At 38.7% G+C, this 12,684-nt stretch overlaps 1 protein-coding gene and 1 pseudogene across 1 annotated transcript; both read right to left on the bottom strand.

The window, feature by feature from the left end:
* Positions 1 to 261: 261 nt before the first annotated feature.
* On the bottom strand, positions 262 to 1,188 carry OR11G2F (olfactory receptor family 11 subfamily G member 2F). The gene is given in 1 exon segment (NM_001391626.1): positions 262 to 1,188. A coding segment is annotated over 1 exon segment (927 nt).
* On the bottom strand, positions 11,762 to 12,152 carry OR11F1P (olfactory receptor family 11 subfamily F member 1, pseudogene; annotated as a pseudogene).

Raw genomic sequence — 12,684 nt, 5'->3', positions numbered from 1 at the left:
TATAATGTTTATCATTTAATGAAAAAAATTGAGGCATGGTAGGAAACAGGACAAATGATGAAGGACCAAGAGAAGAAATAAACAAAAATCATGCTCACAGGTGATTGAAGTTTTAGTCAATACTAGGATGAACAATTATCTTAAACAACATTTTTTTTTTAACTTGAAAATGAGTAAAATACAATTTTTGTAAATGTTTGTAAATAAGTTAAATATAATTTTGGGCTCTAAGAGCCCAAAAGCCTTTTTGATGAACACTTTTTATATTCTCAGAAATTTCTTCAGGGCCTTTTTTATATCTTTGTTCCTAAGACTATATATCATAGGGTTAAGGAGTGGCGTCACGACAGAGTAAAACAGAGTCACGATCTTCTGTGTTCCAGCTTCTTGCTCAGTTACTGAGCTCCCATACATGACCAGTACTGAGCCATAGAACAGTGAAACCACAGCCAGATGAGACCCACAGGTGGAGAAAGCCTTTCTTCTCCCAGCTGCTGAAGGGACTTTCAGTACAGCTTTTAGGACCAGAACATAGGATCCCATGATGAGGACAAAGAGAATGACGATGGGCACAGCACTTAAAGTGGAGAAGACAAGCTCTACCCCAGGAGCCTTCTCGCAAGCCAGTGCTAAAAGAGGATCTGGGTCACACAGGAAGTGGTCGATAATCCTCGATCCACAGAAGGACATCTGAGAGATAATGACGATGGGAATCAGGTACCAGAGGAAACCAAGTGCCCAGCAGCTGACCACAAGATTGGTGCAGAGACGTCCAGTCATATAAGTAGGGTAATGGAGAGGCTGGCAGATGGCGAGATATCGATCAAATGCCATAATAGTCAAGAAAAAGCATTCTGTAGAACCCAAGGAGAAGAAAAAGTAGAACTGGAGAAAGCACCCCGAGAAGGAGATCACCTTGGTGTCAGAGAGGAAGTTGGCCAACATGTTGGGGACAGTGGAGGTGACGTAGCAGATCTCCAGGAAGGAGAAGTTGACGAGCAGGATGTACATGGGGGTGTGGAGTCTCTGATCCCAGCGCACAGCACAGATGATGGAACCATTGCCCATGAGGGTCAGGAGGTAGACAACAGAGAAGAGCACAAAGAGGAGGATCTGCCCCTCCCTGGGGCAAGGGAAGCCCAGGAGGATGAAGCCAGTGATGGCGTTGGAGTTGTTGGGGATTTTCATGGGTCTGTGAGCTGTGAAAGGACCCAAAATTACTAAATACCCATGGAAAGCAGAGGGATTTCATTTTCTTTGTCCATACAGGAAACTGATATTTGTTTGTTTTCTTCTTATTAATTCAATATTTGTAGTGTGTTTACTATTTGCTAGGTATTTTTTCTAGATGTTGCGCATACAGTGGTGACCAAAATAGATGAAAATCCCTATATCATGGAGCTTACCCCAGGTAGGAGAATGCAACGCAGACTGACATTACAATGTATAATTCTCCTTTTATCCCCTCTTTAAATATACTGGGTTAGCTCTTTTCCTGGCAAATACTTTTTTTTGTTTGTTGTTGTTTTTTTTTAAAGATTTTATTTTTTTCCTTTTTCTCCCCAAAGCCCCCTGGTACATAGTTGTATATTCTTTGTTGTGGGTCCTTCTAGTTGTGGCATGTGGGACGCTGCCTCAGCGTGGTTTGATGAGCAGTGTCATGTCCGCGCCCAGGATTCCAACCAACGAAACACTGGGCCGCCTGCAGCGGAGCGCGCGAACTTAACCGCTCGGCCACGGGGCCAGCCCCCCTGGCAAATACTTTTTTAAGAGTAGGCCGAGGTTATGGCTACGTCAAACAGCAGTGTCATAGAAGTGACTGGGGACACACAAGATCCTTGCATTTAGAAAGGTTTCTGTAATTTTTTTTAAATGAATGGTTAAGTGCATTTTCTAAATACTTGTGAGTACTCTCCTAATGCATCTGCTTGTAGGCAGGTACCTTGTTGGATCATGTCTTTCTGGAGCAGGAAAAAGGCAGGACTTTTGATGTCACTTAGAAATTACTTAGTAGTAGACTGTATTTCAAGCTAGCCTGTTGATTTATTCTCTCTAATGCCACTATCTATCAACTCAAGAATAAATGCATCAAAGTTTTCTGGGGAAAACTACCTGGAACATAGCACATAAGGCCATCTGGATAGGTATCCTGAAAGATAACATTAACATCAGTAATCTGACCATCTTGAGATAGGTCTCTTCTCTGGGATAAGGAGGCAGGGGTGTGCTAGAACCCTTTCTCTAGGTCAAGTTTGTTTATGACATTACTTGATTCCATGTCAAGGAGCACTGATGTGTCCAATAAGAGCTCCTGTGATTCTAACTGTCTCTGCCTTGATGTCTATCACCACAGAACTTTGCCGCCTCGTCTAGGGTGGGATGGTGAGGTGAAGGTAATTGCGTTAGGAGCTCTGTCTTCCATATGTTTTTGCTCAGCTTTTAAATTCATCTGTCTAGGGGCTCAGATTAAGCTTCAAGTGATAATATATTTATTTCTCATGAAAGAGAGCTGAAAGCAGATATTATGAAAATATCTCATATTCGTGAAATGACTCTCTGCTATATTCATTTGGGATTAAAATATTCAGGACTTTGCCTTTGTTGAAGAAGTTTACTTCCCCCCCCCCCCCCCCCCCCCCCACCAATTTGCCTTATCTCTTTGTAGAATGTTTTAAAACTAATGTTGGGGTCATTTGGCACACTGCTTACTCATATATGGAAGAAGGCAAGATTTGGTATAACTGATGAACACAGGTTATTTTGCTCTCAGAAGTTAAAACAAAACAAAACAAACGTTTTATGAAGATTGTGAGTTTGTACTATTAACTTTGAGAAATGACACCTGGCTTTTATCAATTCAAGGAATCTGTTGCTTAATGGTGGCTGTATATATTTTTTTAACTGAACATATTTTTTTATTTGTTCATAATAGCTTACATCATTGTGAAATTTCAGTTGTACGTTATTTCTTGTCCGTCACCACATAAGTGCTCCCCTTCACCCCCTGTGCCCACCCTATCCCCCTTCCCCTGGTAACCACTGAGCTGTTTTCTCTGTCCATGTGTTTGTTTATATTCCACAGATGAGTGAAATCATATGGTGTTTGTCTTTCTCAGTCTGTCTTATTTCACTTAACATAATACCCTCCAGGTCCATCTATGTTGTTGCAAAGAGTAGTTGTGTATTTTTGATTTGGATTATTTTGCTAGTTTTCCTCAAATCTCAATTTATGTGCAGTCATCTATTTGACCATCTTGTTCCTGGCTATGTGGATAGTTGAGTAAATATTTGAGGACTTTCTTTTTTCCCTTATGTTTTTATGTTACATCTCCCTTTCTCTTAGCTTTCATACACAATACAGCTGCAATTCCTATTTGCTGTATTTCTGAAAGAGAACTTGATTCATCTGCTTCTCTCTCTTTCCCCTGCACTCCCCTTGTTCCAGCTATCAGTATTATTTCTCTGGATGACTACAAAGGCCTCCTGAACGACCTCTCTGCTTCCTGCCTTTGCTTCTCTACACAGCAGCCGTACTGACATTTTCAGAATGTAAATAAGATCAGTTTTTTTTGTGTGTGTAAAACCCTTCAGTAACTTCCCTCTCTAGAATAAAATCCAAGCTCCATTTTGGCGCGTGGGCTTCTGAAGGATCTGGCCTCCACCTACTTCATGAATTTCTTCCCTTCTCCTTCCCCCTTCCTGGTCTACCTTTCCTTCTTTCTCCTTCTTCTCTTACAGGCCTTCTTTCTATCCTAGAATAAGCAAGTCCTTCTCTAACCAGGTTCTTTGCTCTAGGTGTTCTCTTTGCTTGGAAATCTCATCTAGAGCCCATTCTTCAGTGTCCAGACTAGTTATTCTTTTCTTCTGAATATCCCCGGTAAATTCCCCTGCTATTCTTTTGTTCATAAAATTTTATTTGTTTTCTCCCTAGTACTTATCAAAATCTAAAATTGTTTTATTTCTTTACTTATTTGTTGCCTTTGCCAGTTGAATGAGCGCAGGGAGCCTGTCTGCTGAATTCAGGGCTTTGTTATAGTTGTGGCACATAGTAGGCATTTAATAAATTTTTGTGTAACTGCTCTCTTTTTCCCTAAATATATTTTTCTAATTTTAAAATATGTTTATCATAGAAACTTTGGAAAATGGATGAATTGTAATGAACATAATTAAAGGTCCTTTTAAAAATGTCTATAAATAGAAGACATTTTGAGAGAAATGTGTTCCAAGCTTTAAAACAACATTATTTAATGAAAATTATTTTTATACCATGTGAACCTAAAAAATGATGTGAGTAAGATTTGCAGGAATGTGTAATTTAAGAGCTTCTCTCTATTTTTTGAAGTTACTAGAGTACAGATATAGATTCAGGGAATTCATTTGAAAGGTGGTTTTGAGAGATCGAATGTTCTTGGTAACAGATGCTATTTGATTCGAAATGATTATCCCTTCAACTGCCAACAGATGGGCAGCAGAGTGGACAGACAAGGGCCTAAATTCTATTAATTTCTTTTTAAATTAACTTGCTTTATGGATCGAACATTTTTTTTTAAACACCTTTAAATTTTAGTTTCTTAGATGGGAGTTGTACTACATAATTCTTAATCCCATTCATTTCTGAGATGTTTATTGCTATTCGAGGAATGCCCAGACTACACGGGTCAGCTAGACTTGCAAATCTAGAAGTGATATATCATCTGGGAAAGAAAACCTATGCTGGATATTGTGTTAATTAGATGTGAAGGTACAGAATTCAGGACAGTCCCCTTTCAGGATAGTTTGCCAAGTACAAGTCTGACAAAACTGTCCTGGAAAATAGGAAATGTGTAAAAATATTTTATGCTAAACTTAATAAAATTAAGTGTGGATAAAGGTAGAGATATTTCCACTAAGCTCTGTTGTTTCTCATCGTTTGTCAGTTAGCTCCTAAGCGTAGAAAGCAGCTGCTGTGTTAACCTGTTAGTCTAAGTTGGCTTGGTCCCCCAGCATTGGCTGCAGTGAGTGCTGTGGCCAAAGTGATGAGAATATGAGCACGGGGCCTCGAGGCTGTGTCTCTGCACTCAGGCTGCTTGGACAGAGGATTGACCAAACAAAGCAAACAAGCTTTACTCTCAAACTTGTGAAATTAGTCTCCAGAAGTCTGGAAGCTACACACATATCCGAACTTCCAACTTTTGGATGCTAATTTAATAATCTGGATATTTTTAACTGATACTTTCTTTTTCCCTAAAGCTGATCCTTCAACAGAAACCCCAGTGGAGTGGAAGTCTTGGTGTGCTCACTAGTTAACTCTCTCAGCAGCAGTCCAGACAATTCCCCTGTGAACAAAGTGCTCCACCTCCCTGGCCTGGACAAGCTGTTCCGTGGAGGAGGACAGCTTCCAGAGCTTGACCATCCGGGTTTGAATCATGCCTCCCCCACTTTCTAGCTGTGGATGCTGGACAGGTTATTAACCTCTGTATGCTTTCGTTTTCTTTCTGTGAGGTGGAGAGACAAAGAGTACTGACCACAGAGGTTGTTTTGAGGATTAAATAAAGAATATTTGTAAAATTCCTGGCAACCAATTAGTGCTATAGAGCCCTCTATCTCCTTGTATAAACTTTATTGAAAGCCCTTGAACGTAAGTAGACTTATCAATTGCTGGTAAGTGGCAGGCAATGGTGCTATACTAGGGTAGTACTGGATTTGCATATGGGATCCCAGCATTTGAATTCCAGAATTTACATTGCATTGTTGTGGGAAATTCTGCAAGGCATTTATTTCTTGTCTCTTAGTTTCCTCAAATTTCATATGGAGATGACAATGCCTTCTGTGAATCATTGTTATAAAGACTGATGAATGAGATAATGAATTGACAAGAAAGCCCTGTGTCAATATCTGACATATAATAAATTTTAGACATTTTGCTTAAAACTGTAGCGGAGTTAGCAGGAAATTTTGTTTTCAGAGATGTAGATTCTCCAGCTATATTTGAATAGTTTTTCTCCTCTAAGGACTACATTACCTTCTTTCTTGAAGCAGGAAAGGAAATCCCAACTGAAGCTTCTCAGTCAGCTTCTCGTAAGATTTTCTGAGAGTGGAAGTAGTTGTCTTTGTAGTAACTAGCTGGGAGAGAAGGTGTAAAAATAGATTGGGATGAAGATCAGTGAATGTATGTGCTGTAGGATCCAGGGATTATAAGCAGAGCGTGTCTTTTGCTCTTTGGGGGATTCATTTACTGTCTCTGGAAGGAGAAAAGTACCAGGAGACAAGGCTGTGCCAGTTATTCCCTTGCTCACTCCCTGTCTTCTCTGGAGTCCCTTGTGCCTTCATTTCTGCCACAATTTTCCCCAGTGGTGAAGGAAGTAATATCTTCCACTGGATCTAAATCTCTTAGAGGTGGCCAGAGATGCAATCAGTAGACTCATCCATCACTCACCAAATCTGTTCTGAAAATCTATCATCCGCTCAAGGAAAGTTCTGTCAAACAAGGCACAAGATAAGGCATCTGTATTGCAGGAGTTTATGTTTTGGTCTTCTGATAAGTTGCTGTCAATTGTGGGTTCTAGGCACAGATACCTCTCTCTCTACCAGAAAGAGGAGACCCTTGGGGGAAGTAATGGACAGCCAAGGGGGCTGTGGAGCTGCTCTCTTCCCACAACCCGCCCTGGCCTCCTCAGTGATCTTTCCGTCTCTTTTCAGTTAGAGCTTCTGTGTCACAACAGTTCCCCTGAAGAACCCTGCCCCTCATGGGAGGGGCACTTACTGGGCCCGATGATACTCTTGGCCAAGGGGCCACAGAGCAGGGTCATTCTGCAGTGGCACCGTGCAGCTTCAACTGGGGATTGCACTTCAAGTTTTCTTCATCCCCAACAAAAGAGCAGGACTTCTAGCACAACTCCTCACTTGTCCTCTCACGCTTTTTGAAGGAGTTCTCATCTTAATCATCTCACATCTTGTTTAAGCACTTTGATGTTTCTCTTACCCACAGCATAAAACTCAAAGTTCGTATCCTGGTCAGAAAGGTCCCTGCAACACAGCCCTGCCCTATCTGTCAACTCTTGCCTCTCTGAGTTTCCTGTGCTTTTCTCCCTATGATCCAACTGTAGTTACCTATGCACACACAAAACTCTAGCCATGTAGTTTTCAGTGAGTCATTTTGCCCTCTGAAAGTCATGAAAGAATGCTTTGACTCTGAAAGTAGGACACCCCACCTCTGTGGAGTGATACACCAAAGAGCTCAATTCACACATTCAGGTGTAGGGGGTTTAGAAGTTAATTGCATGCAAGATTATCCATGTGTTGCTATGATTATTTTTCTTCCTTTTTATTTGCCTTTCCTACCCCTCCTGGTACCTGTGATTAGATCTCAGAATGCATTGATATTATGAACAGATGTATTATGTGTTGAATAGGATATCACGTGCTGACTAAAGCACCTTATCACCGTTTATAATGTTTAGATGAAAAAAAAAGCTATTGCCTATTTAATCAGTCTTGGTTTGAATTTACATTTCCAGCAGTGATTACTTAAAAAAGTACATACTTCATATGGGAAACTTTCCACAAAAAAGGCTACAAAACAAAAACATCAATCTCAGAAGAGTTGATTATTTTTTATTTACATGGTATTCTATATTCTTCCTTTTCCTTCACATTTCCAGTCAACTACTTTTAAGGATGAAATTCAAGATATTTGTCCATCATAATATACTGTTAGTAATAGCAGGCAAAGATCAGGCTGTAACTAAATTCTCTGTTTCTCTTTTTGTGAATTATGAGTTTATACAAGCCCAGCAGCTCAATTTAGTGCTTATACTGAGCTCAGATGAATACTGGAAATCATTTTTAAGTTTTTTCCTGTAGAAAAAATTTTTTAAAAATCTTGTGTAGAATCTGATAAGCATGTATAATTTAACATTCAATGCTTCTTAATTTATTTGTTCTACAAAGTAGTTAATGTAATTTTAAGACATGACAGTTCAACTCTGAAGAAAAAATTCCTTCCATAGAATTCTATTGAAAGAATGATTTTGCTTTTAGAAATCTCCTTTAGGACCTTGAACTTTTCACCAATTTACTAACACATGAAGGCTCACTTTATTTTAAAAATGGTCAATTTGTAAGCTTGATTGGATCCTGGGCTGGGAAAAGAAACTCTTTTCCTCACTCCCACTATAAAAAGTATAAGTAGGATAATTGGGGACATTCCAAAATAAGGTCTGTAAATTAGATAATCATAGTATAGCAATGTAAATTATACTGTGGTTCTGTGAGAAACCATTCCTTATTTCTAGAAAATATACAGTGAAACATTGAGATGTAAAAGGGCAAGATGTCTGCAACTTACTCTCAAAAGGTTATATGTAGAGAAAGACAGACTGACGGAAGGAGAGAGAGAGAGAGATAAAAAGAGAAAGAATAATAAAGCAATTGTGGTAAAATTTTAACAATTTGGAATCTGGATAAAGGGCATATAAATTTCTATATTTTACTTCTCTTACAACTTTTCTGTAAAACTGAAATTATTTTAAAATAAAAAATACAATAAATCATCAGATCACTTGTAGCTATCAGGTATGTGTCTGGTTTTTGGGGAGTTTCTCAAGTTCATATTTGGAAGCACATAGTCTTTTCAAACATTTGCACATAAAATTCAACTCTCCTCATAGTTTAACTGGGTCCTAAATAAGATAAAAGGAAGGAGAAAAAGCTTTAGGGAATTATTTCGGCTCTAGCAACATGTAAGTAGGTAGAGGAAATTCTGCTCTCTGCTTCAGATCTTTTGTGGTTTATGGCTGACAGAGCATACAACTTCCAGAAATCCATCAATAGCTGGTTAATCAACATTCACTATGTATCTACCACTCTTCTGGGTTGTGAATGACTATGAGAATTAGAAAAGTAGAGAAATGCAAAGAACTGAAAAGATTGTCCTCACAGTTGTCATCATTTATCATGGGAAAATTAGCAGGAATTTTCTAGAAGAATGAATATGAAACCAATGACATGGATAAGATACTTTATAAAATTATTTAGTGAGTAAGAATTTTTGAGCTCTAAAGCATATTTTCTTTGGGATAGGAAAAGAGTTATAGTCTAAATATAAATATCCATTCTTGACCCAAAGCATATTTCACGTGGATTTATCACTGAAGTGAAATGTGAAAACTTCTTCAGTAATATAGTTCCACTTTGTGACATTTCTTTAGAATTATTTTTTGTATTTTCTCAAATATGTGTATGCACATGTATACATATACATTTTTATATGTATGTATATGTCTGTATTTAAATAAATAGACTGGGTTCTGTATTGTGATTTGTATTACATTTTTCAGACCCACTTACTTCATTCTAGGAGTTCATTCACACTTGTAAGATAATTTAATTGGTAATGCAATATAAATGTTCTGCCAACTTTTTGGAGGCATGTTAACTCAGAAATATGAGACAAAAGAAACTGTACAACGTGATTGATAACAGTCTTCAGTTTGAAGTATTGCTAGCATGACTTCGTCACATTTGTATCTTATCAGCTGGTGTTAGAGTCAAGAAACTTCCCCTGTTCTGTACAGCACCAATGAAACTGGCTGAAATAAAACCAGATGGGCCAATAGGCCTGGTCTCTTCTTCTGTCCACTACCAAGTGCACACCTTTCAACCTTCCTGCTCCTGTCCCCATTCACTCAAGGGACAGTGGCTCTTTCCTAATTTAATTCTGAGAAATTTAAGATAATACTTTCTTGAAGTTACAAGTATAAGCTTTGTTAGAAAAGGTAAGGGACAGCATGGTTGGTGAGGTGTTATATGGTTGGTGAATATCCTTAAGGTATTCCAGTTCTTTTAAACTGAGAAACTCTGAGTGAGATCGATCATTAGTATTATTTAAAAAAGATAATTTGTTATAGAATCAAAATTATTTTGTTTTCAGATTGGCACCTGAGATAACAACTCTTGCCAATCTTCTTTTTTTTTCTGCTTTTTCTCCCCAAATCTCCGCAGTGTGTAGTTGTATATTTTAGTTGGGGGTCCTTCTAGTTGTGGCATGTGGGACGCCACCTCAGCATGGCCTGACGAGCAGTGCCATGTCCACGTCCAGGATCTGAACCATTGAAACCCTGGGCTGCTGAAGCGGAGTGCACGAACTTGACCACTTGGTCATGGGGCCAGCCCCTCAAAATTATTAACATACTATTATTTGATATAGAAACGTTTGAAAATAAAGCATAAAATTGGGAACAAAAGAAAAAACAGAAAAAACCCCTCCATATTACTACCCAAACATTGCCATTCAAAATATTTTGGTATGCTTCCCTTTTGTAATTTTTCTAAAGACTAGATTTTAGTGTTTCTGCACAGAGGTATGGTATCGTATTTACAATATTGTACTGTGCTTATTCACTAATTTCTATCAGCTATTTCCCAAAAACACTTCCTAAAGCTGAATATTATTTCAGCTTTAGTGGTGCATAGAAAATTTTCCCTATTTTTCAGTAATTTTTATAACTCTGCTATGGCAAGTTAATAATGATGAAGAAGATGAGCCTTGGACTCAGAGAGGCCAGGTTGAGTCCCTGCTTTCCTAGTTAGTGTTAGACTGTACTACAGGCAAGTTTTCACCTGTTCTCTCCAGGTGTTCTCTCTTAGCTTTCTATTCTGTAAAACAAGTAAAACAGTAACAGCTCATATAACGTTGTAATGAGGACTGAAAGAGATAGTGCATACAAAACGCTTAGCTCAGAAGCTCACATATGATAACCTAACGTTAGGAGACAGCATAACATAACAGTTAATAGCATGGTTTCTGGAGTTACAATTATTTAGTTCATCCTGCTTCCAACACTAACTGTTTAACCTTAGGCAACTTGTTTAATCAGTCTAGGCTTTAGTTACCTCATCTATAAAATGAAGTTACCAACAGTGTGCCTGAGGTTGCACAATTCTTGAATGGCTAAAGTGGAAGTTAAACTTACATACATTGTGAGCTAGCTGGTGTAGGTATCATGAGTTTTTATGTTCTTGTACAGTCTTCAACATGCTGGACAATTTTCTTTCTAAAACCATGATCTTTTCATATTCTGGTCGCTTCACTCTGCTCTACTTGTCTCTTAGCACAACCACATGGTTATTCTACTCTGTCATAGGAAATGGTCAACACCTGGCCATCTGCCACCCAATGTACTACCCCATCCTCATGACAAGATCTGTGGTAGGCTGACGGGTCTCTCTTGGCTCACTGATTTCCTCAAACACTCAATCCCTATTTTCTTTATAAGTATATAGTGTTGTAGGTTGTGTTCCCTGGAAACAGATGCCAAGATTTCATGCAGAAGTTTTGTTGTAGAGTTCTTTTGGGAACAATAGCTGTACAAGAGTGAGGAAAGTAGGCTGCAGCAGAAGGAGAAGTTGAACTGTGATAAAGTTGAAACAAAAGTCTCAGCTGATGCCATGTGGAACTGTGGAGCTAGGATGACTGTTCAGAGTTGTGACTGATTGAGGCAAGAGTGTCAGGATTTTGTACACCAGCATTGACCAATCTCTGAAAGTGGGCTGACCCTGGGTAGGGGAGGTGATCAAGGAAAAGGCTGGTGTCTTTGGCTTAAGGTAATTTCTGGCTAGGGATTTGGTTGTGAGTCAGTCACCAGTATGCCAGACCTCTGGCAGCTGAGGGAATGAATGTATCAGTCTTGAAGGCAAGATCCAGACAGCACATTACAGCATCTACTACACATGGGCCCACTGATTGGCCTGTCCTATAGCTACGCCACATCACAGAACATGTACTATGTGTACTATGTGTTCTATACCTTTGCCACATCATAGATCATGTACTTCGTATTCATCATCATTCTCACTATTTTCCATGTCCTTGGACCGTATACCTTGGTGCTAAGAGCTATGCTTCAGGCTTTCAGCAGCTGGTCATCAAAATGCCATCTCTAAATGTGGGTCTCACTTTGTGGTAGTGTCTTTGTTCTGTGAAACCCCAATGGTAATGTATATGAATCCCACATCTGGCCATTTAGTAGAAATGAAGGCAATGAATCACATCGTTATAATGATATCTTCTTTGAAGACTCTGGTCTTAAACTTCCTCAGTGACAGCCTGCTCAATAAGGACATGAAACCTGTTCTCAGTCATGTCTTTTATGGAATGAATGTTAGCCACAGTTCATGAATAGTTCTTCCTATTGAAGGACCCTATTGAAGAACCCTGGTTTTATTAATTATACATCTCTGCCCTACTATGAAAAATGAAAATATTTGATATATCTAATCTTACTTTGGGTAGAGTTGCATGTTATAAGGCGAAATGAAATAGCACTATATAGAGAAGTCTATGTTATATGATTTGATTTTTGTAAAATAAAGAATGAAAAAACCCTGATATATGGTTATAAATACTTTTATATAGTTAGGAGTATGGAGAATAGTATGAACATATGTACTACGTTGTTAATATTGTTTATCTAGTAGGGATGGGGTGTGATGGAGTGAAGAGTAGATTGAGGGTGAAGTGGTGGTGGTGCCGAGTAGTGAGGAAAAGATAAAGGAGTCTACTGTCAAACCAGCATGTACATTATCCCATTCATATAAAATTGACATATGTGAGTGTGTGTGTATGTGTATAAAAGAATACATGAAAGATTGTTCACTAAAATATTAATGCTGGTTACCTCAGAGTGGTGGGATTTTAGATAACTT

Source organism: Equus caballus, chromosome 1 (assembly GCF_041296265.1).
Source record: "Equus caballus isolate H_3958 breed thoroughbred chromosome 1, TB-T2T, whole genome shotgun sequence".
NCBI lineage: Eukaryota > Metazoa > Chordata > Mammalia > Perissodactyla > Equidae > Equus > Equus caballus.
The sequence above is the reverse complement of the archived record's forward strand: the minus strand, read 5'-3'. Positions and strand labels throughout refer to the sequence as shown.